The 27,116-nt window shown below is 51.5% G+C and overlaps 1 protein-coding gene across 2 annotated transcripts; it reads right to left on the reverse strand.

The window, feature by feature from the left end:
- Positions 1–3,650: 3,650 nt before the first annotated feature.
- Positions 3,651–27,116, reverse strand: Lhx6 (LIM homeobox 6). 2 transcript variants are annotated; one of them, XM_026410361.2, is made up of 10 exons: positions 26,986–27,116; positions 25,750–25,821; positions 25,192–25,374; positions 24,714–24,835; positions 15,980–16,200; positions 13,148–13,248; positions 12,836–12,931; positions 12,451–12,625; positions 8,990–9,093; positions 4,265–4,365 (listed from the first exon to the last, which is right to left on the reverse strand). In XM_026410361.2, the coding sequence occupies exons 1-10, from the start codon at positions 27,067–27,069 to the stop codon at positions 4,345–4,347; spliced, it is 1,179 nt and encodes a 392-aa protein (XP_026266146.1). In that variant the 5' UTR covers positions 27,070–27,116; the 3' UTR covers positions 4,265–4,344. The 2 variants fall into 2 exon arrangements, with proteins under 2 accessions (XP_026266147.1, XP_026266146.1); XM_026410362.2 differs by lacking the exon at positions 8,990–9,093 and having other exon boundaries at positions 3,651–4,365.

Consider the following 27,116-nt stretch of genomic DNA (forward strand, 5'->3'; position numbering starts at 1 on the left):
GGAACCTAGTAATTTGCATTCTCAGGTAGTTCTTATGCATATGAAAGTTTGAGAACCATTGTCATACAATAACAGATATATGTGACTGAATGAGCCCCTCGTGGGCCAAGGCAGCATGTGGGCATCTTCCCGGCTCCTAACAGCAGCCTTCAAAGGAGGGGTAAGCATAACCTTTTGCAATGGGGCATCTGAGGTTCATAGAGAGTGACTGACTCTCTTGGTTTCAGAGGACAGTAGGACCTGATTATTGTGACCAGCTCACAGCTGGCACCTCCCCGAATAACTCCCCACTTATGTTTTTTCTACCACGCGGCCTGCGCAGTGGTTTCATTAATGAGGTTCTAGGCATAAAGTTAGTTAGACGAGATCGAAATAAAAACACAAGACTCAATTACCTTAATTCTATTGCTAGGTCCGAGACGGCTCCCCTCTCTGGTTCGCTCCTCTAGCCGCCCAGCAGGGCAGCAAGGATTACTCAGGGCTAGCAGGAGAGAGAGAGTGAGCACGCCGGGGAGTAGCCTTTTATTAGGGAACCAGAGATTCAGGGGAGAATTCCATCCAATGAAGGTTGAGGGGGGGCTGCACTCCAAGGTCAGGGTCAGCGATTGGGTCCCCGGGGTCAGTGGTCAGGCACACCCCCACACGGATGGGCTCTCTCATCAGGAGAGGGACGGGAAAAACTTCGACTTTTGCCAAAGTGCCTCAGACCCTCAACGGGAGGCACCCGATCACGTGTGAGAATGGCGCCCCACAGTTTTTACTCTTTACGGGGCCATCATTTGAGCCTCAGGCAGGAGGAGGTGCAGAATCAGCTTGATGCCATAGGAAGAATGTGGCTTTGCCATCATCCATTTCTGGGTTCAAATCCCAGCTCAACCACAGTATTACGTAACCTTGGGCAAGTCACTTCTCTAACTTCAGTTTCCTTATCTATAAAATGGTTATAATGATATTTAAAACAACAGAGTAGCTGAGAATGAGTCAAATGAGATAGTACATGAAAAGGAGCTGGTGCTTAGCAGGTGCTCAATATGTGTTTGTTTTAAACACATGATGCAGTTTGTTAGCGGCACATATAATCAGTCTTCAGAATCACCTCAGAGCTCACATTTGTCAACTGAAAAACAGAAGTGGAAGCAGCAACATGTCTCAGGGCCACTTGTGGACCCCAAGCAACCTGGATCTTTGCACAACCGTCCCTCTTGGGAGGTTGCTGGATCCTGTGGCCTCCTGGATCCTGTGGCCTCCTGGGTCATGTCCCCTGTCTCACCAGAACTTTCTGGTAGAAACTGGTAAAAACTGGGAGGGCTCTGCAGGGAAAGGAAACTGGACCTGCAATGAGCAACCCAGAGCTGTCATGCAGGTACAGCCAACAGCCAGAGGAAGGCCTGGGTCCACTCTCAGCTGCACCATGGAGGAACCTAGGGGAATAACCTCACCCCTCTCAGACTCCAGTCACTTTGACAGAATGATAGGGTTGAGCTCCACGGCTGATAACAAACTGAGTTTTGAAAACAGAAGTTACATTCATAGGGTTGGGGATGTGGCTCAAGCGGTAGCGCGCTCGTCTGGCATGAGCACAGCCCTGGGTTCGAACCTCAGCACCACGTACAAATAAAGATTTTGTGTCCGCCGGGAAAAAAAAAAAAAACTATAAAATAAATTTTAAAATTCCCTCTTTTTTTTAAAAAAAAAAAGTTACATTCATATAAACACACATGCCTAATATATTATCAAAGATAAACATATATCTAAACATTTGAAAAATGGATTAAGAGAGTAGAGTGGGGAGGCACATGAATGGGGGTAAGAAATAGGACACAGTTCAAATGCCTCCCCTTGTCCCGCAGAGCATACTGGAGTGATGTCTGTTTACATCATTGGCCAGATTGAGAGCTCCTCTAGGCAGGGTGGGGCTGGGACCCTTCTCTGAGTCTGCAGAGACAGCACAGGGCCCAGCAGAGAGCTGGTGTTCAGGGAGCACAATGCAGACAACAGCCAGCCTGATCTGCTACTCACTAAGACATAGGGATGATGCAATATTTAGAGAGAAAAAAAATCACCCTTCTTCGTGCCTTTGCAATGCACAATTTACCAACTGGGAAATGGTACCAACTTTTTAGCTTTGCACTGTCCAGCAGCCCAGAAATTCTGGGAGCCAGGGACCCAAGCCCTTAGCCAGAGAGTAGGAAAGAAATGAAATCCCATCATGTTCTGGATTTAAGTGCCAGCACTTCTACTTGCGTTAACTTTATTTATTACACAAATAAGACATTTACAAAGCACAACATGAAAGATATGTAACAAAACAGACATTGGTTTTACAAAAAAAGTGCTTACAATTTTTATTCCATGTGTGTATTTCCCCTTTTGTTTTGTATTTAATAAATAGTCTTGTCCGCCTGTGTGTTTCCAGGCTGCTCTTAACAGGGTAGTGGAGACGTTTGAACTGCAACATGCTACTGTCATGTAGTCCACGCAAAGAACAGACCCTGGGGAGAGACTCAAGACAGAGAGGATCCTGGGTGACCCTGGGCAAGGCTCAGTTGGCTGCTTACCACATGGTTGTGATTGGGGCTTTGATCATTAGGAGCAAAAATCAAAGGAAAGATCTGAGCTCCTCAAGGCCAGGGATCAGGCCCAGGTCACTCCTGTTAGTTCAGTGCCCAGACAGAGGCAGCACAAGTTTTCACTGGATGACTTCTGAACTGAGCCATATTCACCACATTCTGAGTGGTGCTTTCTCTTTGACCTTAGTTAGCTGTAACATCTTTGGAAGGGACAGAATGCAGGTTCCCTTCTTGGGCCTCACCCATGCCTAGGCCTCCTCCAGAGAAAATGGCATGTAAGTTCTCATTAAGTGCCAACTTCAAGCATGTGAATCCTGAAACCTTATCCAGACTCAGAGAGAGTGCTGCAATCGATTAGTGATGTCTGCTATGGGTGAAGACAGGTACCACAGCTGCGTATAACTATAAACTTGCTTTCCCTGTCCTGGAGTCTCCTTCCAAAAGCAGGCAGGAGGACTGGGGCTAAAGCATGCTTACTAGCAGCCTCTAGTGGGAAATGCACTAGGTCTCCAAGTAGTTCTAGAATTATAGGATAAGCTTGGGGCAAATGGGCATCCCCTGAAAACATAAATATCATGGTCCTGTTTGCCCAAGCCCTTGGTTTCAGGTGGAAGTGTTGCAGCAGGATGGGGTGGATGAGACCACAGCTGTGTCTAGCCTTGTTCTCAGGAGCGGGTGGGGCTGGCTCCAGGCAGGGTTGGCAGGGAAGCCCAGAGGTACTAGCTTGGCAAACTCACCTAGGCAGTGGGCACCTCTCTACTCAGAGATGGATCAGAGTTTACATTCTGGCTGTCATTTCACTGGGCTCTGTTCCTTGGCCCCCAAGAGTGGTCCCCTAGCCCAGGCACCCCTATCAGTAGTGAACCAGCAGCCAAAAAGCATCCCCAACTCTAGCCTGCCCAAACACTCAGCAGCAGCATCACACAGATCAAATACCATCTTTGCTACGTCTCCTGAACTTACGTTAGATACTCAGGTGGGAGTAGGGTTTCCCCTCCGTCCCAAGTGTTCGCTTTCCCCTCCTTGAGATGGTTAGTGCCTCTCCCAGTGCAGAGTGCCACCTGTGCCACATCCCTCTCCTCGATCTCCAACCAATGGGGGCCTTTGTCCCCCATCCCCCGCCTGTCCCTCTGCCTCTTGGTCTGGGCAGGCCTCCATCTCTGCCCTACTGGGCCTCTCAGGGTTGGTCAGTGTCTCTTCTCTTTCTGAATTAACTTGACATAACCAGACAGATGGAAATGATAAAATTAGAACATAGCTTTCCTTTGGGGACATCCCACAAACACTGTAGAGTTTTCCAGACAAAAGCAACAGAGTGGATGACATTGGGGGTTGTCGGCTATTCGGAATTCAGAGATGGTTCCAAGGAAGTAGTAAATAAAGGCCAATGGGGGTGGGAGGGCGGGGAAGAAAACCTGTAAATTAGGAGGCTGTTGGTGTCGCATGATTCAATTTGTCTTTTGCTGTTGTAATCAGCTGAAGTTGAAGATGACTCCTGTTTAAATGGGAAAAACAGGCTGTTGTTTTCACCCTGATTCCAAATTTCAGGGAGCTCTGCCTTCCAAGAGGAGGACTCTGTGATGCTCCTGGCCAGTTCTGGTTCTCAGCAGGAGAGGGAAGGCCAGGCCTGGGGGCCCAGCTGGCGGCGGGCAGAATGGCGGGTGGGGGTGGATGCGGAGGCGGTGGATCCCTGGCCACAGTTTGGACACTGGATCTCAGCGGCTGAGGGGCAGCTGTGGGGTGCCCATGGACAGATGCGGAAGTGCCGACAGCGTTAGTACTGAAAAAGGATGACCTGCAAGAGGAGGGCATGGGAGGTGGCTGAGTTAGGAGCCTGCCCCACTTGGCAGCCCCCAGGGATCCTCAAAGTCATGCGGCGTAAGGAAGGGCTCAGGGCCTAGACTGGGATTTAAATCTTGACTCTGGCAGCTTACTTGCTGTGGGACTTTGGACAACTCACTTCCCCTCTCTGAGCCTATTTCCTCATCTGTAAACAGGGATACCAAAACTTCTCAGAACAGGGAGGATTCAATGAGATACAACAGCAGAAGCAAAAACCTACTGGGCACTTTACCCTGCTCCCTCCATAAATTGCTTCAATGAAGCTGCACCTCAAGCCCATAAGGAAGTCCTACTGTGATGGTCTCTATTTTACAGGGAGGGCACCAAGGCTGAAAGAAGTGGCAGTTAGTGAGTCCATGATCACAGCTAGGAAGAGATACACCAACACTGGAATCCAGGCAGGCTCTCTACTAAACCACCCATCTCTACCTCTCCAACACCACCATGACAACAGCTGCCCACAGCGCACAATCTACCAAGCCAAGGGCTAAGCACCCAGTGTGCACCGGATCTGCACAAAGCCAAGGCATGTGGCTAAGCCAGCCAGAGGCTGATGCACAGCGAGTGGGTGGGCCTCTGCTCCTTTCTCTTTCCCTCTTCCACTTAGAGCCACCTGGCTGACATCTTACTGCCACCCACACAACCAATCCCCTGAAGTTCAGGTCAAGGATTACTGGCTGGCTGGTCAAAATGGGGTGTCCCTTTTCACAGGAAAATAGGAGGAGGAGGTTTCAAGTGGCCCAGAGTCTGCCAGTGAGCACCGTCACATCGCTGATACATTTTCTGATCAGGATGTTTCTTGCCCAGAATCAGCTACCAGAGGAGGTGGAGGAGGAAAGCAAAGATGTTGATCTCCATAGTATCATGGTAGTCCCCTCCCCCTTACCTACAGTTTCAGTTATCTGCAGTCAACCACAGTCCAAGAATATTACTATTGGTCTTGACTCTTTCAAAAGAGAGGGATCACACTCATATAACTATTATTAGAGTACATTATGATTGTTCTATTTTATTATTATTGTTGTTAATTTCTTAATATGCCTAATTTATAAATCAACCTTTATCAGAGGTATGTATGTATAGGGAAAATATACTATTATATAAGGTTCAATACTATCCAGGGTTTCAGGCCCCCACTGGGGGTCTTGGAACATAGCCCTACAGATACCAGTAGACTACTGCAATCATAATGACGACCAGTACCCAAGGAGTGCTTTCTGCCTATGGGACACTGTGCTAAGCTCTTTACACAAGTCATTGCATTTAGTCTCCACAGCAACCCCGGGTGGTGGGAACCATTATTGTCCCCATTTTATAAATGCAGAGACTGAAACTCTGAGAAGCTAATTGTGTCTCCAGGTCTCAGAGGGAGAAGGTGGCAGATCTGGGCTCAGGGTGGCTGGGCTCCAAAGCTCACACTGCATTCTTCACCCAGCCTTGTGCCTTATTTTCACTGGATCTGCAGGACACCTGGCTTTAAGCTCTTATTAAAAGGAGCACCCCCCAAAAAAAAAAATTACCCTAGTCAAACCTGTCCCCTACAGGAGCCTCAGACTCTCAATAACCTAATATTTGAATAATAACCTCTTGGTCCTGATTTCTAAGAACCTTCCAAGTGCTGAAGTTGTGGGATCAGGGTACACAACCAGGAAGAAATGTGGTTCTGGAAACGCACAGGCGTATGTGGCCAAATGATGACGCAGTGGACAGGAAGCTCCTCCCACCCTGAGAATGTTGGGGTCATTGTTCTCCTGGCCAAACCAGCCCTGATCCAGATGAGTGGGCTCAAGGACCAGACCCAGGGGGATACACTCTCCTCACAGCTAGGCTGGCTCGGGCCCGGAGGGACTTGGGAGACAGCCCATACAGTCCTGTGCTGCCTGCTCAGCCCAAGCCCTGTGACCCACCAAGCCCCACAGGTTTGACAATATGTGGATGGAAAATCCCTGGGAGTTGAGGGAAGTTCTGACAGTGAGAGGGCAGTGGGTCACAAAGGAGGGAGACACACTTTAATGCAGAGCATCTGGATACAAATCCTGGGACACAGCCCAGCAAGGGTGAATTCTGGCTCACTAGACAAACCCAGGGGCCAGAATCCTAGAGCCAAAGCTGCCAATGCCCAGCCTGGCTCGTCTTTCAGGCTGAACCAGACATAACCACAAGCTTAGCTGAGCAACCAGGAGACAGGGCTCCTCTCCAAGCACTGAGCCCAGCCCTATACACTTCCAAGGCCCAACCCTTCCCTCTATATAATGCCTAGGGTACCAGGCCTTTCAGTATGTAGGCCTGGCTGCTCCCCCACTTCCCTGGGCCTCCACCCTACTAAACACCCCATAATCCCCTCAAAGCCAGGCTTCTCCTTGCTTCTGTGCATCAGCACTTGCTGTTCTCCCAACATGGAAGGCCCTTCTCCTCATACCCTCCTTCTCCCCTAAAGTTGTCACTCCCTCTTCTGGGTCCTCCAAGGCCATGGCTGCCCCCACTCCAACTACCCCATTGCCTTATGGTACCACTGTCCATGTCCTACTCTAAGTCACAAGTTTCTTGTGGGTGGGGATCAGGTCAGATCTCTTCTTCAAAGACAGTGCCAGTCTGGTAGGACCAATGATCTCCCACAAGAAAGAGGCATGTGTGAGGCAGGTGGTCCTTAGATCGAGGCCTGCTGTGTTCACATTCAGTGTGACCCTGGATGAGCTACTTCTCTGAGCCTCCGTTTCTAGAGGTGACATGGAGTTCCATCATAGCCATCCTCCCAGGGAGGCTGTAAAGGATACTGTCAGAGACAGTCCTGTAGAAATGTGAAGTGGTACAAGAAAGGAAGAATCTACTGAGCTTCATAGACTTCAGAGTCCAGCAAACTTGCTGCACCCCTCGACAAATCACCTCATCTCTCTGAACCTCAGTCTCTTTATTTCTACAATGAGAAAGGCCATCTCCATGCCCACAAAGAAGCTGGGAGGTGTCAACCAGAAGATGTGTGTAAAGAGCTCAACAAATAGCAGTTCTTACTGTGAATGTGACAGTCTCAGAAGGGACCTTCCTGCGGTGTGCTCCCCGACCACCTGATTCTTGTGTTGAACACCACCACCTACTTGGAAACATATCTGTGCAACTAGGCTGTTTGCACCTCCATACTATAGATATTCTCTCACAGTGCCAATCACAGAGAGCCCAATACACAGTAGGTGCTCAATCAGGAGGCACAGCCAGAGGAAATATGCTGGAGAAGTGTTCTGCACCTGGAGCTGCCCATCAGAATCACAGGGGCTGAGCATCACAAATGCAGGTCAATGTACCCCATTCCAGTCTTGCCATCAGACTCTGGCTTGGGAATCTGTTTTTCCAAGCTGCCCCGGTGATTCCAAGACACATTAAGACTGGGATCCACAGGACTGGAGGGCTCCTAATGGACCTTCCACCTCTAAAGCATGGTCTCTGTCTCCCTGGACCACTGTACCATCTGACTTGAGGTGGCTCCATGCCTCCCACGGCACATCTTCCCAGCCGACCTCTCTGAGGACCATCACAGTGCTGTCTCTGCAAGGCCTTCCAAGGTCCCCCACTGCCCCGGGATAAAGTCCAAGTCCTCTGCCTGTCAGCCCCATGGTCCCATTTCTCACCACTTTTCCTCCCAAGCCTGTCCCACTGACATGGAATGGTTCAGGATTCCCTAAGAGCTGGGATGGCTGTCTTTGATGAGCCCTGATCCAGTGTCAGGCCTGCGTTTTGGGGCTGCCTTCCTCCAGGAAGTCTTCCCTCCATCTCTCCCTGCCCCCACTCTTCCCCCATCCCACGGCTCCCCATCACAGTGTGATCAGCCGGGTTGCCAATGTTGGAGTCTGTCCCCCCTCCAGATGTGGCCTCCTGGAGCAGCAGCCATGCTTTACTTATCTGTGAGTAATGAGTAAGTGAATGAATAAACGCACAGGTTCTCATCCAGGCTCTGACCTTCAGCTTCTTGGCCTCGATTTCCCTCTTCTAAAAGGAGAGGCTGTCTCAGCGCAATGGCTTTTAAGGCTAGCTCTGGGATGCCTCAGAGCTGAGAGGGAGGTGAGGCTCCTACCCGCTCCATGGTTGCACTCAGAGCAGCTCCGTCTAAATTCATCTGTGATACTGATGAGACCAAACAAAGGGTTCCAATGCTTAAAAAGCAAAGCCTTCCAGCTGCTGGACTGGGTAATACCTAAGCATCTTCTAGACATTCATTCCCAATGCCTCAAACAACCAGAGATCTGGTTCCACAGAGGAGCCCTGCCAGTTGGCCAGCTGTCTCTTTGCCCCACCAGAAGCCCTCCCTGCAAAAGCCTCAAAGCTTGAGTAAATTCTCCAGTGTGACAAAAGAGAAGCCACCCTGCCAGTGAGAGGACGGGGCAAAGGAGGCCTGTGGAGTGGGCGCATGTGGAACATGCCAGCAGCTGCTCAGATGCCTCTCATGGGCACAGAGTGGGCCAGAGCTGGCTGGGAAGAGATGGTCTGCCACACAGAAGCAGGCTGCCCACTCAAGGACGGGAAATACTGCCAGAAACTCAGCCCCACAGGAAGGCTCCGATCCAGCAGACCAACCTGGCTCCATTTACCTTCTCACCCCGGCTGGAGAGCGGCCCATCCATATCAGCTTTGAGGTGGACGGGAGGCGCGGTGTAAGGCAGCCGACAGTGCACCTGCCCGCACTGTACCTGACCTGTGGACGAGAGGTTGCCTTGGAGCCCATCCCTCAGGCTCCACACGGGATCCCACCTGCCCTGTGCTCTGCAAGCTGGAGCCCCAAGACCAGTTCCATCCCTGCCACTTAACACCTGCATGAGATTTCAATAGGGTGGGTGACAACACTGCACAGGAAGGACTTTATAAAGTGCCACAGTTGCTAGGGATAACCATCCAGTTCATTGATAAATGGGCACTCGTGCAAGCAAGGTTGTGCTCTACGGGTTCAGATCCTCCTTGTACACTTCTGTCTCCCAATTGGGTTTCATCAACCTAATACCAATAGCCACTCCTCCCCTTCCCTCCCCATCCTCCTTTCCAGCTTGGTTTTTCTTCCTTAGCCCTAACCATCTGACTTATGGTGTGTTTTTATTGTTTTTTGCTATCACTGGTCTTTGCCAACTAGAATACAAGCTCTATGAGGGCAGAAAGTTTTTAATCTGTTTTCTAGTTTCTGGATTTTTGTAAATTTCCAACACCAAGGATGAGGCATGATATCTAGTAAGTACTTTAAAAATATTTGTTGAATGAGACTCCATACCCTATTCCAACATCTAAAACTGTTGGGGAAAGTCCACCTGTGTGTCTGATCCAAACCTTTCATGTTTCATCCTGTTTACCACTATAATAGAGAAGTCCTTTGCCTATCTCCTCTCTAGACTTCATCCTCTTTGATCATAGAAAAAGACCTGTGCAGAAACTGACAATCAATATGTAACTTGGGACAAGTCACTGTGTCTTTCTGAGCCACAGATCTCTCATCTGTAGAATAAAGCAATTGTATTAAATTGAGGGTTCTTAACTCCCTGGGTGTTCAGGGAATCCATGAACAACCTCAAATTACTCAAATAACCATGTGTATCTGTGCATTTTTCTGGGGTCTGGTTCCAAAGCTTTTATCACATTCTAAGCTCTAAGACTTCAGGAAACTAAGGATCCTGTGAATTTAATTAACTATAAAGTAAAAGTTCATTTTTTTTTCCTGGGCTCTCGTTCTCTTTCTTCAACTTCCCAGCTCTAAGGCTTCAGAATATGCAAGATTCAAGATTTTAACTAACTGCAAAGCAAACTACTGGGGTGACCTTCAGTTCTTGAAGCAAGAGGTAGCAGGCCCAGACACCCCACCGAATTCTGCCCCAAGCTAGGTTCCACCACCAGGGAAAAAGGAAAAGGGTACCTCAGCCCCTTCTCTACGGATCCAAGACAGATCTAGGCATGCTCACTGGGGTGGTGTGGATGGAGTCGTGGCCCACCTTTGAAGAGGGTCACCTAGATCCATCATTACCTCCAATCAATGATGATAGCCTAGGTCCCTGGTACTAGAGAGGCCCTGATCATTGGCACTTTTAACAAGTATTTACTGAGCTCTGTGCAGGCTGAACATAAATTATTGTTTAGAAATAAAAGGGGGAAAGTATCCTTCCTGCTAAGCAGATGGTTCAGAAATGGAACAGTGTAAAGAGCCCAGTTTCTCCCCAGCAGCCTGGAGCAGCAGGCAGAACTCTGTACTGCTAGTTTACAAACCAAGCCCATGCTGCCATCACAAGAGTAGATATTGCTTACTGAATGTTGAAGACTTTACATCAGTTACCTTATCCCACATTCACAACACTGCTTTGAGAAAGAAACTCTTATTGTTCTTGTTTTTGCAGATAAGGGAACTGATATTCAGGGAAGCTAAGAAACTTTCCCAATGTCACCCAGTTAGTAAGTGGCAGGGATGGGATTTGAAGCCCAGCAGCCTGACCCCCGACATTTGATCTTTAAAGAGCACTGGCTCCCACGAACTTACAGTGGGCCCTTGGTTTTCTCCACCATTCAATGGGATAGTGATCTCTGATGTTTATGTCTGGCACATGGCAGGGATTGGGTAAAAGCAGTGGTTCTCTCTCTGACCTCCCTTCTTTCTCCCTTTTACTTGAAGCCCGAGAAGGGATGGTGAGTATGTGTGTGCATGTATGCATGTGTGTTTGTTATGATCACTTCTATTTTTTTGGTCATGCTCAGCTTTGAGAAAACCGCCTCAAAGGGAAAGAAAGTCTCCATAAGCAACTGCTCCGAAACAGATTCAATGAATGCTCATGCCTCAGAAATCCAGGAGTTTATTCCCTTATTTCTCCAGGTTCCTGCTCCAAAGTCCCTTCACCATGACCCTTCCCACCTCTCCCCATAGAACTCACTGTCCACACACATGTCTCCCCTCCTTTTTTTTTTTTTTTTCTTTTTTGGTACTGGGGATTGAACTCAGGGGCACTCAACCACTGAGCCACATCCCCAGCCCTAATTTGTATTTTATTTAGAGACAGGGTCTCACTGAGTTGCTTAGTGCCTCACTTTTGCTGAAGCTGACTTTTAACTCATGATCCTCCTGCCTCAGCCTCCCAAGCCACTACTGTAATGCGCCACCCTGCCTGGCCTCCCCTCCTTCTTTTAAGAGTTCAGGGTCTCTTTCCCAATCTCTCATTCTGGAATGTGAGTTCCAGGAGCACAGTGGCTCTGGCCTACTGTGTTCCCAGTGTTCCCAGTGCTATGAACACAGGAGGCACTCAAAATGTATTTACTGAATGCATGAATCGATTTTCATAACTCTCTAAAAGGTATTAATAGCTGGGGATAAAGCTCAGTTGGTAGAGTGCTTGCCTGGAATGCACAAGGCCCTGGGTTCAATCCCTAGCACCAAAAATAAAATAAAATAAAAATAAAAGGCATTAATAATATTCCAGTTTACAGATGAGGAAATCGAAGTTCAAGGAGGTTAAGTGATATGCCCAAGGCCACACTAACCTTCTGCTTTCCCAAATGTACCCACGCCATCTTTGCTCTCTGGGTCAAGGCCTGCCCACATTCAGTTCCCCCAGTCAGTATGCCTCACTGAATCCTTTCCAGAGTTCAAATTGGTGTGTTTCCTCGAGGCGGCCTCCCCACCAGCATCTCCAAACACTCCCACCCAGCACCTTTCCTGTAGAAATCATTCCAGGGAAAATCATGAGCTTAACAATCTGGTTATTGTTCCCCTGTCCAACTGACCAGAATGCTGGCTCCACAGGGCAGGGATCTTGCTCCTCTTACTCTCTCCCTAGTCCCCAGGCCATAGCATTTGGGGAATGGCTAAATTGCTGCCTTTTACCAAGAGAAAGGATTCAGCCCCCCTCTGAAACAGGGCGGGGGGAGTTTACCCGCTCCACGAAGCCCCTAGATTCGAGTGACTTCGAAGCCCACATCTTCCCCCATGAGGCTCTGTAATGCATCCCCACGCCTCCGCCCCCGTCGCTCACGCACACTCCTCAGCCTTGCGCTCCCCGCAGACCCTCCTCCCGCTGTTGCGGTCACTTACTCTCAATGTAGCCGTGCAGGGTGACCATGCGCGCCCGCTCGGGGCTGCTGAACGGAGAGTAGTGGATGTCGTCGGACAGGGCGGAGGGAAGGCGGGACGGGGGCGCCCCAGAGGGCGGCACTGGGTGCTGCGGTGTGTGCTTTTTATGACGCGCCCGGCAGTTTTGAAACCACACCTGGAACGACAGCCTCAGCAGTTTCAGCCTCGCGTTAAGAGGGTCGCACGCGCCGCCAGGGGATGCCCAGGCGGGACTGCCTCCCCACCCCCTGAAGAAGAGCCTCCACGTGCACCGGCGACCCTTGGCACCGCGGCGAGCTTCAGAGCTTGGCCCGGGACCCCCAGGCTCCGCCCCAGACCTGAAGGCCCTGCCCACTCGTGGTCCCACCTGGATGACCCTCCGGCTGAGGCCTGTCATGTCCGCCAGCTTCTGCAGCGTCTGCGCGTCCGGGTTGTTGTCCTGCGCGAACTGTGCCTGCATAACCTGCGGGTCGCGGGAGGGCGGTGAGGCACCGCGCGCGGAGGTCTCCGAGACCCCGGCCCAATCAGAGGCTCCGGACCGGAGGCCACGCCCCAGGCAGCTACAGCCCCTCCCGCCACCCGCGGGTCCAGGCCGAGGGGGTGGAGCCACAAGGCCCTCTCACCCCCGCCCCCGCCGAGGCCCCGCCCCCGTCCCCGGGGCTGTATCTTGCCCGGGTACCTGCAGCTGCTCCGCGGTGAAGGACGTCCGCGCGCGCTTGGCCGGCTTGGGCTGACTGTCCTGTTCCGAGGGCACTGCCCCCTCCAACGTGAGGCCGTTCCCTGGGGGCGACAGAAGCAGCTGACCACGCGTCCCCATCTCTTCTAGTGGCAGCCTGGAAAGGACGGGGGTGGGGGGAGCTTGTCCCTGGAAGGGTCAGGAGCGGAGCTGGCTGGGAGTAGGGATCCCAGGGTCCTAATCCCCAAGCTCAGTGTTTGGGAAAAGGACTTCTGTTTCCATACTGGAGAGTTCTCTTTCAGTGTCCTCTTTACATCATAAGTCCTAAAGAGAGTGGTATTATCCCCATTTTACGCGAGAGGAAACTGAGGTTCAAAGAGAAAAAAGTCCCTGCCCCTAACCTTCCCACTAGAATCTAAAGCTGGCTGATCCTAATGGCCCCAACTGGGCTCCCTCCGAGCGAAACTAGGGGGATCCACAGGTTGGTGGGAACAAGAAACAAGGAACATACAACAAATGGAAGAAAAAAGGTTGGAAGGATGTACACCAAGGTGTCAGCAAGGAGCAACCTCTGGCTAACCTCAGAGAAATGTCATCAAGGAGACTTTTTTACTTTCAATACTTCTGCAACTTCTGAGGTCTTTAAAACTGCTACATGTTATCTCTCTAAAATTCTTAATTTTGCTAACCTGGGTATATGTCTCAAATTAGATTACTTTTAAAACTATGATTGTAAACTACTAAGTTTATTCTGATTTTATTTTAATATTTCATTGTTCTGAATACAAAAGTGTCCTTATCAAAAGTACAGAAAATTCCAATAAACCTCCCACAGGGGAGGGTGGGAATCATCACTAATCCCACCATTCAGAGAGAACCACTGCTCACAATTTATTATAGTTTAATTAGGAAAAAAAACTGTGTTGGAAGAAAAAAACAATAAACAAATACATAGAAATATCTGGAAAGGTAAAGGTGAAAATGTGAGAGGAAATGGCATTTGGAGTGATCTTTATTTTCTTTTTGCTTAACCATCTTTTCTAATATTCTTATGATGAACATGTGTAGTGTGTGTGTGTGCGCGCGCATGTGTTTAGAAAGCAAAAGAGTAACCAATATCAGGAGCTGTGGCTATGGCTCAGTGGTAGCCCATTTGCCTGGTATGTGTGAGGCACTGGGTTCGATTCTCAGCACCACTTATAAATAAATAAAAATAAAGATCTATCAAAACTAAAGAATGTTTAAAAAAAAAAAAAAGTAACCAACATCAAAGGCTGATCTGAAGCCCCATGCCTTCAAGTTCCCTTTATGATTAGAGCTTAGGTGTAACTGGCAAGACCATGACTAAAGGTGGTCCTGGTTGGTCCAGCTACAGAAGGAGCCTGTGGTTACTGATGGACCATGGTGTGCAGGAAACTCTGGATCCTGGGTTTCCATCTCAGTTCCATTGCTGACTTGCCCACAACTTCAGATAACTTAAGAGCAACCCATTTAGCTCTGAAATTGGTCAAGTATACTCTTGTGGTCCCTGACTAGTTTTCAGGCTGAAGTCTAGAAACTGAGGAAGGGTGATCCATACCACTCCCCAGAGGGACTGGGAGTGAGGCAGACATTTTTGGGATATTATTGTCCCATAGGGAGGCAGGCAGGACAAGGATTAGTGTGCCTTCTTTTTTAAATGGAAAAAAAAAATGAAACTCTTTAGAGGCAGCCACATCCCTGCAGCCTCCTGGGGTTCCGAGGTCCAATTAAGGGGCCCTGGAACACAGGGATGAGGTGGTATGGCATGGTGTGACATGCTGTGTTATGGTAGTTAAGAGTCTGGGCTAGGCAGACCCACTGGTATGTTAACTTAGATGTTACATACTACAGATAACCTCCACCTTTTCGCTCATCTGTACAATGGGGATACACCATAAACATCCTAAGACTATTGTAAAGATTACTTAAAATAACCCATGCTGTGGAGAAGTTATCAGCATCTATGGACCCTGACAGAGGAATCATGGACAGCCCTGCCTGTACTCCCTTTTACCAGTCCCCACTCCACCTAGATCCCTGGAAGGCTGTCCGTATATGGGACCTGTATGGGTCTATGTATCTTGGGAAATCAGAGAAGATGTTGTGATCATTCTAATCCAACATCCATCTTGCACAGATGGGGTAGGGGGACTGAGGGACAGAGAGGAAAGAAAATTTCTTGTTGTCGCAGTATTAGGAGCTTAATCTCCATCTCAGGAATGGGGCCTTTTCTCCTAATAGTCAGAGCCCTTGTCCGGGATGAAACCCCTACCCTCAAGCCTCAGCTTGGTACTACCAGGATGGGAATTGGGAGAAGAGAGGCTACAACAAACATCTTTCTAGGGGATGGAGATGTAGCTCAGTTGTAGAGCACCTGCCTAGCATGTGCAAGTCTCTGGGTTCAATCCCCAGAACCTTCAAAATAATAGTAATAAATCTCTACAGGACTGGCCTAGGCAACTGGGGTAAGGAGCCCCCAAGCGCCTTCCAAGGGTGGAGTAGCCTGCCTCAATGAATGAATAGAGCCCACTCCACCCTCCCATTCATTGAGTGCCTCCAGGTTTTACAACACTTCAGCTCATCAGCCTTTGAAAAGGTCTCCTGCTATTAACCCCATCTCACAGATAAGTCAGCACAGTTGCAGTAAGGTAGTGACTGATTCCCAAGCTAACCGTGGAGGAGCCCCACCTCCACCAGCCTCCAAGTGCTCCAGGGAACGCCCAGCACATAAAGCACTGTGTATCACATCTGGGGTGCTGGGGTCAGGTGGGAAAGGGCTGGGGACAGGGGTGCTGGGCAGGGCGGGTTAGGTACCATTCTCGGCGGCTCTCTTGAGGTTCTCGATCATGGTGTCGTAGTGGATGCGGCACAGCACCTTTTCCTCAACCAGGCCGAACTCCTCGCCGGTGGAGAGCTGGCGCTTGCAGGAGAAGCAGGCGAAGCAGGCCAGGTGGTAGGCGTTGCCGCGCGCCCTGCGCACCCAGTCGCTGGCGTAGATCTGTCGGCCACACCGGGCGCACTTGGTCCCAAATCGGCTGCAGGACAAGGTGACAGGGACTAGACTCAGACAGGCCATCTCTCCCCCACCCCAATACCCCCAGTGGCGGCACCCTGGCTCCTGGCCTCAGGGCCTTGACTCAGCAAATACCTGTTGCTTGGATACACTATCTACCCTCACCCCCAGCCAAGTCCCACCGAGAGGATGAGCTGGAGGATGATTTTTAGTTTCTTCTTGGTCCTTTTCTGAGTTTTCCAAATTTTCTACGCTGATCACTTACATATGTATATTAGTTTGTTAATTAAAATTACAGCGTAATTGTGAGGAAAACATGATAGCAATAATAACAGGCAAATTTGTGAGCACTGTACTCAGCAAGATTCTGTTTTACAGTTATTATCCCAAATAATTCTTCTTACAAGAAGTAAACTAAACTGCACAAGGTCACACAGCTCACAAAGTTAGGAACCCCAGCCATGCCAATGCCAGAGATGAATAAACTATAGTCCCAGCCATACAGAAGCTCAAAAGTTCTTGGAAGAGGAAACAGATATGCACTTAACTGGCTTTGTGACCCTGAGCAAATTATTTAACTCCTCTGAGTTCTCCTTTTCCCTGCTCTGCACTGAACTAGATGACCACAGCAGACAGCAATGACGACTGCTATTTGCTTAGTGTCCTGCAGTCTACAAAGAAACCAGCCTTCCTTTAATCTGCCTCTTCTCCTTCTTTCTCCCCATTTTGTCCTGGGATATGTGTGTGCAGCTGTCTCCATCACCAGAGCTCCTCCCGGAAGTTGCAGAGCCTGGTTCCCTCAGCACCAGAAGTCATACCGCGGGTACCAGGGAAGGTTTGTTCTTTAAGTGCATGACTCCCTTGTGACTGTGCCCAACCCTCTCAGCCTCAGTTACCTCTGTATGCTCTGAGTTCAGGGAATGGTACCACAACTCAAACCACCTCTGGAGTGTGGAAATGTAAATCACACACTTCTCCCTCTTCAAACCCCACATCCAGCCAATCCTCAGGCTCCATGGTTCTGTTTTCCAAATATCTCTGGGATCCATCTCCTCCTCTCCCCCTCCACTGCCACCCTTCCTCCTAGGCCAGGTTTCCATCAGGCACCCCTCACTGCCAGTTTCCACCCTGGTCTCTTGGTTTCCAGCCTCGCCCTGCCAGTGCATCCTCCACACACAGTCACAGCCAAATTTCCAGCAGGCACATGGAATCTCGTCCCTACCCTGCTTACAATCAATTGGTGGCTCCCCTTCACCCTCAGAATCTGGTTCAAGATGTTTTTGAGTTTACAAAACCTAACAGACCACATCCTCTTCAGGCCCACCTCCTTCTAAACCTTCTTCAGAGTCTCCCACTGCAAATCCAAGCATGAGTCCCAGTCAGCCACAGGGGAAGGTTAGTTCAAGATCTTTAAGAGGTACTTTCTCTGAAGCACTTTCCCACCCCCAGGACTTCGCACAGGCTGTTCCTTTCCTGACCATATCCTACCCCCCACCACACACACATCCCCACACATCCCCACAATCGTACCACCCTCTTAGCTTTGATCACACTGGTTTGTAAACATCTGGTTCCTTGGCTCTTCCCATGCACTCCTGGGATTCCTGGAGGGAAGGGGAAGATGTAGAAGATTTGCCTCTATGCTCCCAGGGATCATTAGGACAGCCTCTGTGTGACTGAGGGAAACAGTCCAGCAAAAAAACGCTCTGGTTCCAACCTTGCCTGCCTTGGCAAATCATGCAATTGAGTTTTACTGAATGAGGGAGTGCAATGGCTTCCATCAGCTCCAGCTCCCAGGCTCCCCGAAGAAGAGTAAGGGGACCATAGGTTCGCTAGGGCCATGCTGAGTGCCTTTGCCGGGTCCTCTACCTACCCCAAGCAAAAACCGCTCTTGACCTCAGAAACGCGACTTCCCCAGGGAAGAGCCCGGCACAGCAAACGATCTTTGTTTCTATTGCCGAAAGAAAGGGGAGATGAACCGGCTTTGCCCAACCCAGCTTATCCCTTTGGTGGGGCAATCCCTATTCAGTCATCGACTGGTGGTATCTGGATTGTGAGCACTTTCTGGCCTTTGGGCAATGCGGCTTTCCAATATTTCTGCTGGGGGGAAATCGGGCATCCAGCTGTGCACAGAACCCTTACTTCAGATCGGGTCCTGGGGCGCAACGTCTTCTTTGCACCCCCTCAGCTTTGTCAAAACCTGGTGAGATAACAACTCTGGCACCCATATTCTACACGTGGAATAGGAGGTTCAGAGACGGCAAGTGACTTACTGGGGACCACAAAGTGTGGGGCCAGGGTCGAGAGGGCCCCTCCGAGATGCAAGAAAGACCTAGAACCTGCTGAGCAGACTGACTGGAGACAAGAAACCTGAGGTTCCAGAAGGATGAACAAGAAGGGGTCCTGGTTTGACCGCATCGTCATATTCCCACTCCTGGCAGCATGCTGGACCAGGAGACCAGCTATCTCCAGAAAGCGGAAAGTGCGACCTCAGGGTGGGGACCGCCAGAGTAAGGAAAGCGGGAAGCCTTCAGAGGCTGGGCAAAAGCGATGGCGTCTTCCGCTGGTGGAGAGATCCTGCGCGCTGCCTCATATGCACCAGACTGTGCGGTCCGGATCCTCCTGTCCTGTCCGGCTGGGTGGACTTAATTGTTCTGGGTCAGGGAGGCGTCTGAGTCTCACCTCGCACCCCTGGACTTTCTGCCCTGAGAGTTCCGGATGTCCGAGTCTGTTATCCGTCCACACTCGTAGGTCACAGTGGCCCCAGCCCCCTTGTTTCAAAGCGGGCGCCTAGAGTGGCCTATCAGCTTTCCTACCCTCCAAGTATCACCCTAAATGCCAGGAGCTGTTCCCAGCCCTAGGATCTCCCTGCATTCCCTGTGACACGTCCCAGTCAACGAAATCATCCTTGCACCGGATCCTTGGAATAGGGATGGGGGGGTGTCATTGTATAGGTTTGGATGCGTTAGGGCCCTTCCTGCAGTGTGTCCCCCACCCAGGACAGGGATCAGCGGCACAAACAAAGGGCACGAGGAGGCTTACGGATCGAGGCTCTGATAAACCGACAGACTCCTTCTCAGGCGGGCTGCGGGGCTCGAGCCGCCGGATTCCGGAAGCAGCGAAATCGGCGGTGGAGACAACGAAACTTCAAGAAAGGGGTGTTCGCGAGCTGTGAAGGGAGCGCCAAAGGGATTAGGGGGCGCGCCTACAGCCACCCAGCCTTGCTGCAAGGTCTGGGCCATGCGCGCCCCTCCCTGGGTCCCAGTGCGCCAGAGTCAAAGACGCAAAGCACAGAAGCGCTTTGGGGATGGAGAGGTGTCCGACAGATGCTGCACATCCTAGCAAATGCTGAAAGGAGTAGCATAAGCATCGCACAAGGTCAAGCCCTCTATCCCCTGCATGGAGAGTAGAAAGATCTGGATATTCTTGGTGCTGAGCGAGAGCTGTGTGTCCTTGACAAAATCAGGCTTGCTTTCCAGGTTTACTTTCCCTGGATACCTAGTTGATGCTTTGTGATCACCTGCTGGATGAATGAAGCTCTATGAATGAGCGCTTTGGAGTTTTGCTCCGATCTCTTCCCCCATTTTTTTTCCTCCATGAGGAAATCGAAGTGGAGCGCTAATGTTAGGCAGCTAGGAAGCCAAGGTGATGGAACTCCAACCTGAGTTCATGTATTTTGAGTTCAAGATGCTCACTAGATGGATAGCCTTCAAGAGACTCTTTGAGGGGAACAAGGAGAGTTGAAATGAAGCCCTTTCCATTCCCTCTGCTCCTTCCCTTCTAGGCAAACCCTTAGGAGAAGTCAGAAAAAACAAAACCAGCAATTAAAAGGTTAAAACGACCAGTTCCTTGGAGGTCCCGTCCTGAGGCCCCTCCCCCCAAATCCCCCCGCAGTTCCCCCAACATCTGTCCCCTAACAGCTGGCAGCCGCTGTGCTGCTCTCCATAGTGGGGGGCCACTTTCCGGATCTTGGCTTCCCTTGGGACCCTCTCTCTGGGAGAGGGATGGAATCCACAGAGCTTGGACTCTCAAGGTGGGAGACTGGGGAAGGCTGGGGATTTGCCTTCTGTCCTGTGGCTGAACAGGGAGCAGGAACTTCAGGAGGATTTGGCACTCTAAGAACCCCGCCCTACAAACACAAGGGGAGGCAGTTAACCCTTTGTCCCCCGTTCCCATTGTCAGAAGGGAAGAGGGCCAGCCGGGATGAGCAGGCCTTGGCAAAGTTGTGCCACTTAGAGCCTCTGAGGAAGTTATCCCTGCTCTTGGGCTCCCAGAGCCACCCAGGGAGAGTCATACATTTGAGCACACATTGGGTGCTCTCTATGTAAAGTCAAACAAACTGGGCTAGAATCTTAGGACAAGTAGACAGGGATCTTTGCCATTCCACAGGCCCCACAATGTGCAAAGAGGTGGCTGACATATCTTGCCTATGGAAGAAAAATTTGGGAATGTTTAGGGGTAGACATAGTGGAGTTAGGTGGCCACAGGGCTTATCCAGGTTCTATTATTTATTATCTGCATGACCTCACCTCTCAGGGCCTCAATTTCCCCTCCTATAACATGGGGATTATGAGAACATCAAACCTCACAGATTGAACGTGGGGATTAAATGAGATAAAACAGGTAGATTGTAAGCACAGCAATGCAAAGCTTTCCCCTGGACTGCGGGTCTCTGCTCATTGGGTCCCTAATCCTCTTTTGACCTAGGCATGCATTCTGATGGCAGGTGGCCTCACTCCTGTGCTGATTGGCTTTCATGTTCTCATTCACTGTGTGACCCTGGCTATGTCACTTTCCACTCTACCAGGACATAAGTCTCCCCAGCTATACAGTAGGCATGATGCTCCAGGAGGCTGAGAGAGCCAGGAAGGCGCTGCCATCAGCCCATGCTCTACTTATGGGGCAACAGCTGCAGGTAGGTGGATGAGAGGGGGCCCTGTAAAGCTGTCCTGGATTGTGGTTGCAATGGCAATGGAAATGTGAATGCCCCCAAAAGGAATACTATTTCTCCCCAGAATTTTTTCTTTTTCACTTCTTGGGAGGAAAAAAAAATCAGGAAAAAAATGTCTTAACAACAACCATAAAAAAATGCAAATCCTATCATATTTCTCTGCTGGTATTTTTTTTTCCAGCTAGGACTCTCTGAGACTGAGAGGAGGTGGGAATCAGGTTGAACCCACAAGGGCTGGTGAGGTCCCTGTTTGGAGAATGAACTAGAGAAACTGAGGCACAGAGGTCCAGCAGCCGGGTCAAGAAAACACAGCCAATGGACAATCCACCTACACCCCAAATGAGCCAGGAATAGTACTGGACCTCCCTGACTCCCCTAAAGGCTCTGTGACCTCCTTCCAGAGTGAACTTGGAGTTTTTTCCTAACCTCTAACTTCTTAGCCACCAACACTGGCTCTGCCAATGGAGACTGAAGGAGGACTTACAAGATGATGTCAAAGACAGAAAGACAGGAGTTAGAATTAAGGAGAAGCCTTTTGGGGGTGGGGCAAAATCAAAGGTTAGAGAACTATGGGAACCCCAAGTGCTCTCTCCATGGGGTATCAGTCACTCTTCCTTCCCACTGTCCTTCACCCTGTTGGAAAACCTGGGTCTCTTTTTGGGCACCATGTTGCTCTAGTCCACATCCTACCGGATGGTTGAGCCCCAGCTCCAGGAAATAGAGGCTAGAAAGTCTCAGGGCACAGCACCTCCCTGAGCTTCAGTTCCTGAGAGGGAACTCTGCCTCCCACACACCTTCTCTCAGCCTTCTCCAGGAGAAGCTTCCTCACAGTAATTGGTATTGCCCAATTCTTTCCCTTTTTGTGGGCTTTATTATTTTTGTTATAGGTGGGGCTGCCCAAGAGATCTGGGGTGGGGGAGGTGTGTGTGTGTGAAGTGATCAGAAAAGCCACAGTTTTACTCTCATCCTGGGAATGTGAGGTTTTCCCCCTTCATTTTCTTAAGTGAAAATCTGGTTTAGTTTTGCTTTGGGGGCCTCTTGTCACTGGAAAAGGATTAGTGCTCAGAACCCATAGCCCAGAAACAACCAGCTTCATCATTTCAGGCAGGTTCTGCTCCTCAAGCTGCCTGGGGAAATGCCATCATGGGCTGTGCCTGGTGGTGACAACAGTAATCAGGCATTCGTAGGCACTACCATTTAGGGAGCCTTCATGGTGGCTCCTTCAGTGGCCTACTCAGCAGCTCAGGGAGATAATCTTGAAAAAGGAGAACTCAGAGCAGAGAGATGCAGTGACTTGCCCAAGGTCACCTGGCCTGACAGGACTCAATGTCCTCCCTTTCCCCACAATGGCCGGGCACCCAACCCTCCACCCCACTGCTGTGGGACAGGGAATCAGTGGAGGCTCTGAATAATGGAATCAAAATCTTAGTTTTGACCTTCAAGGAGGCTCAGTCCAGCTTGGGCATGAACTGGGGCTGGAGAAGCAGCAAAGAAATTTGGACAAGTGGTAAGGGTGCCAGGCCTGTTGTCACTAGGAGAGCCAGGACAGGTGTCCTGTCCAGCCTCACTCTACAAAGGAGCACCTAGGCTTCTTCCTGCTGGGTTCCCCAAGCACCCTGGTAGCTGATGATTTCAAGATGCCCCCAAACAGCAGCTCCCCCACCCCACCCCACCCCCCAACTGGAGTCAGGCCTAGAACAGGGAGGTGGCTAGACAGTGACTGTACCTCCATTTCTTGCCGGAACCAAACCAAGAGTCAAATGGAACCGTGGAGGAGATATTGCACTCTGGTTACACACCACAGTAACAACCCCCTTCTGCCTAAATAAGCACACAGCAGCTGGCAGATACAAGTACACATTGACCTCACACCCTTCATCCTTCAGTTCCCCAGGTGGAGGGCCATAAGCAGGAAAGTCCCCTCAGAGGAAAATGTGGAGTTAGGGAGTGACATGGCTTCATAATTCTCTCACCAGACCTCACTCTCCTTCTTACAGATCCTGGTCCAGGTGTGACCCTGTACTGTCCACCTTGTGCATATGCTTGAACTAAAGACAAATGTTTCTCTATAAAAAGGAACACACACATTGTGCACACACTCCTCTCCTGACCTTGCTGACAACACATTCCCCAGTACCACTGCACAGATCCTAGACAATACACACCTACTAGAGCATCCCTATCCCCTAGACAAAACACGTTGACTGCATGCTCTTCTATACCCATCACAAAAAGAGTCTTTTAAACCATGCTTCTCAAGGCTTTCCCAGCTCTAAATGCTGCCTACTTCCTCCCTAGACTCAAGGTCTTCTCATTCCAGGTCCCTGGAGGCTCAATTTTGGTCGAGGCATTACCATCCACCAAATTCCCTACCCTCAGAGACTTTCTGGGGCTGGGGTCTTTTCAAGGAAGTCTGAAATTGTGACCTCTCCGGAGGCGGGGAAGGATGTATGTGGGTTGGGAGGGGGTGGTGATAGAGGGGAACAGTTTTCTCCACTTCCTGAGAAAGCACTTTGGGAGGCGATCCTCCCAGGAACCAATTCCACACCCGGCCACCACAGAACCAGGCCTGGTTCATACGACCCCCACCCACCCTCGAGATCCTGCAGACAGTCGCAGCGCCCCTGACACTTCAGTGACCTCGACCCCGTGACTGGGTCAGGCCAGACTACGCCGGTAGCAGTGAGGCGCGCATTTGCGACTGAAACACAGCGGCGCGGCGGAAGGATGCAACTGGCGGAGATCTTGAGCTGCGGGGACCAGCGCGGCACTGCTTGGCGGAGAGAGTGGCCCAGGTATTCCTACTCAGCTGTCTGGGCTGCGGCGCCCATTCGCGTCTCCATTCGCGTCCCAGCAGCCCAAAGCCTGAGCCTATAACCAGTAAAGACTGAATCCGAGGCCGGAAACTATACCGGAGCTGGGACTGGAACTGGCTCCTGGGACACCGGCAAGACCCCATACTCGAATTGCGAACACTCGAGCGACCTGGGCTTGAGTTGAGGCCAGAGGCCAAGGTTGGGGTTTAGGACGAGGCACTTGGATATGGGTCAGGATGTGAGATGAATGCGGCGCTACTGCTTGGGGCCAGATCAGCTCTGAACCCAATTCAGAGCCCCGGGCAGAGTCAAAGGCCCTCCCAGGACGGGCCTCCGCACAACTGGAGTCCCAGTAAGGTTGGAACCAGGGCCGGAGCTCGCTGGGGATGCAGTCGGCTGACTGCCGGGATCCCAGCGGGTTGGAGCCAGAGCCGCGGATGTCAGAGCTCGACTGCGGCGCCCGAGGTCCGAACTAGAACCTGAGACTCAGGCAAGACCCAAGACGGAGCCAGAGGTGCGACCAAAGCCCAGCGGAGCGCCGGAACCGGGAGCAGACGCCGACCGGAACCTGTGCGAGTAGTGGCGCGTGGCCTGGAGCTTTGGCTTCGCCGTGCTGAAAGCCGGCAGGCGGGACCAGTGCGGCGCGCCGGGAAGGCACTCGGGACTCCAGGGCTCCGGAGTTGAAAACCACACGCCGCAAAAGTGGCCCTGCATATGCGCCCGGGGCTTGCCTGAGGACACACTGCAGACCCGGCAGCCGCAGCCTACCTGAAGTAGTCCATCTTGCAGAAAATTTCCTTGTTCTTGATGTAGCAGCTGTTCTGCTGCCTCAGCGACGTGCGACAAACGGAGCACTCGAGGCACCGCACGTGCCAGATGAGGTTGTTGACCTGGGGAGGGGGCGGGGATGGGGGTCGATTCAGCGCGGGCCTCTTTTCATGCCCGGCCCCAGCCTCCCCAGTTCTCATTTGCAGGCACAAACGCTGAAGCTCAGAAGGCGCATGTGACTCCCCCCTTTTTCTTCGGTAACACGGAGCCTCAAGGAAATGGAAATACACTCTTCCCACTTTTCAGACGGAACCCGGGACGCAGAAAGGCCCTAAGACTTGCCCAAAGCTGCGCAGTAGGGCAGTGACTGAGCCAGGATTCGGAATTCAGTGGACCTGGCCCCGGCACAGCTTTCCTACAGTTCTCTGGGCTGCAACCCACACCCGCCAACAAACACACAACACCTCCCCTGGCTCACCTTGAGCAGATACCGGTCCAGGATCTCCAGGCCGCAGCTGGAGCAGATGTTCTTGCCCGCGGACGGCACGGAGGAGGCGGCAGAGGGCGGCGAGCAGACAGACGGGGTGCTAGGCGTACACGGGGAGGCCCGACCCTCTTCCTTGTCCAAAGAGCCTGCCAGAGCCTCGGCGTCTGACTGAGCCTGCAGCAGGGGAGAAAGGGCAGAGCTCGAGCCGGGCACCCAGAATTGACCCTGCCTTGGGCGACAAATCTGAACCCTTTGCGCATCAACTGACAACGAAATCTGCCTAGTGTGCCGCGCTGTAGGCAGGAGGACAGGAATGAAAGGGCCTATTGGAGAGGAAGGGACGGCCCCAACTTTTAACACGCGCATCTTGGGTGCGGGAAGCTGCCAGAGCCCACATTCCTGGCCAGAAAATCAAGGCTCAGAGAGGGGCGGCGCCGGTCGGGAATCCCCCAGCCCTTGAGCAGCGGTTAGTTGCCGGAAAGCCGGGCCAGGTGCCCAGGCCTGGGCTGCTGGGGGACCGAGGGCCGAGGCAGAGCCGAACGGACTCACCATGGCAGGCGGCGCGGTCCCTTCAAGACAGCGGGTGGTCGCTTTGCAGCCGGACCCTGGCTGGGCCATCACCTGGGGGAGGGGGGAGGGAATGCAGGCGGCGGCGGCTGCAGAACTGGCTCGGTGCAGCCTGAGCCCAGCGCCTCCCCGCGCCTGTTATATAAACCGGCGCCGAACAATGAGTCCTAACTTTGTAGTGGGCATTTAAAGCCCTTCCCCACAAAAGCGGTGTCTCTCTAATGAAGCAATTTGAATTTGGATTGGATTTTTTCCCTCTCTCTCCCCCTCTCCCTGCACTTAACCCGTGGCTCTTGAAGTAATCGCTTAGTTCCCTTGCAATCCAAGCCTCTGAGGGGGAAAAAAAAACACGCGCACACACACAAACTACCTGCAATTAGAAATTGTCGTGAATGCCCAAGATAAGAGGTAGCCAGAGTGTCAATTCCAACTGTCAATCAGTGAGATCCATCAGGCCGCCCAAAGAATTGCAAATTTGATTTTTTAATGGTAGTAATTAAAAATCGAATTTTTTCTCTCTCCACCCACCCCCCTTCCTCGCTCCCTTCTCCTCCTCCTCGGCACAAAATGCAAAAAGGAGAAAAGAGAGAAAGAAAGAAAATAAAAAGGAGATGGGGGTGGTGGTGGTGCTGGTGGTTGAGGAAAATAAAACCCCGAGCGCCGGGAGCATCCGCCTGCCCGCCGGCCCGACACGCGCCGAGAAATTGAAGAGGCGATATTGACCCGAATTCAGGCGCCTTTCGAGGGCCAGTCCAAGGGAAATCCGGAGCAAAAGGGGGCAAGATCGGGGTGGAAATGAGACCAAAAAGGGAAAAGAGAGGGGTCCAAGAAGAGGAAAAAAAAAATCACCCTCCAGCCTTTCGGCGCGCCCGGGACCGGCCCGGAGTCGGGATTCTCAGTGTTGCTCCCGCACAGCCCCCGGCGCATCGGCGCTATCAGCGCCTATTCAGACGGACAATACCGGCCTCGCCTCCTCTTGATTCGCCTGTGTCTTTGCTAAATCGCTTTTTGAGAAATTCCTCCAACATTTGCATAATGTGTTCCCGCTTTCCGCGACCCCCCCCCCCAGCGCTCGCGCGCGCTCACACACTCACAAACACACACTCCCGGGAGCACCCTCGCACCCCTCCTCCCCGCCGCCGCCCGCTTCCCGGCCCGGGTAGGCTGGGTCCCGGCCCCTGCCGGTTCCTGGCCCGGGCCGCTCGCTCGCTCGCTCACCTGGTCGGTGGCGGGGCCGCCCTCCGCCGGCAGCCGGCAGCCCTCGGGCAGCGCCGGGGCAGCGTTCTCATGCTTCCAGTACATGGGCCCTGGAGCGGCGGGCTCAGTCGGCGTGCAGCTCCGAGAGCCGC

The sequence above is a fragment of the Urocitellus parryii genome, chromosome 4, assembly GCF_045843805.1.
Source record: "Urocitellus parryii isolate mUroPar1 chromosome 4, mUroPar1.hap1, whole genome shotgun sequence".
NCBI lineage: Eukaryota > Metazoa > Chordata > Mammalia > Rodentia > Sciuridae > Urocitellus > Urocitellus parryii.

Bases quoted from the DNA above. Each gene is read 5' to 3' on its own strand.
- Lhx6 (XM_026410361.2), bottom strand. From the start codon at position 27,069: ATGTACTGGAAGCATGAGAACGCTGCCCCGGCGCTGCCCGAGGGCTGC. The intron at 25,822-26,985 runs GTGAGCGAGCGA...CCCCTCCCCCAG, and splicing joins GCGGCCCCGCCACCGACCAG to GTGATGGCCCAGCCAGGGTC. The intron at 16,201-24,713 runs GTAGGCTGCGGC...CTTGTCCTGCAG, and splicing joins TGCAAGATGGACTACTTCAG to CCGATTTGGGACCAAGTGCG.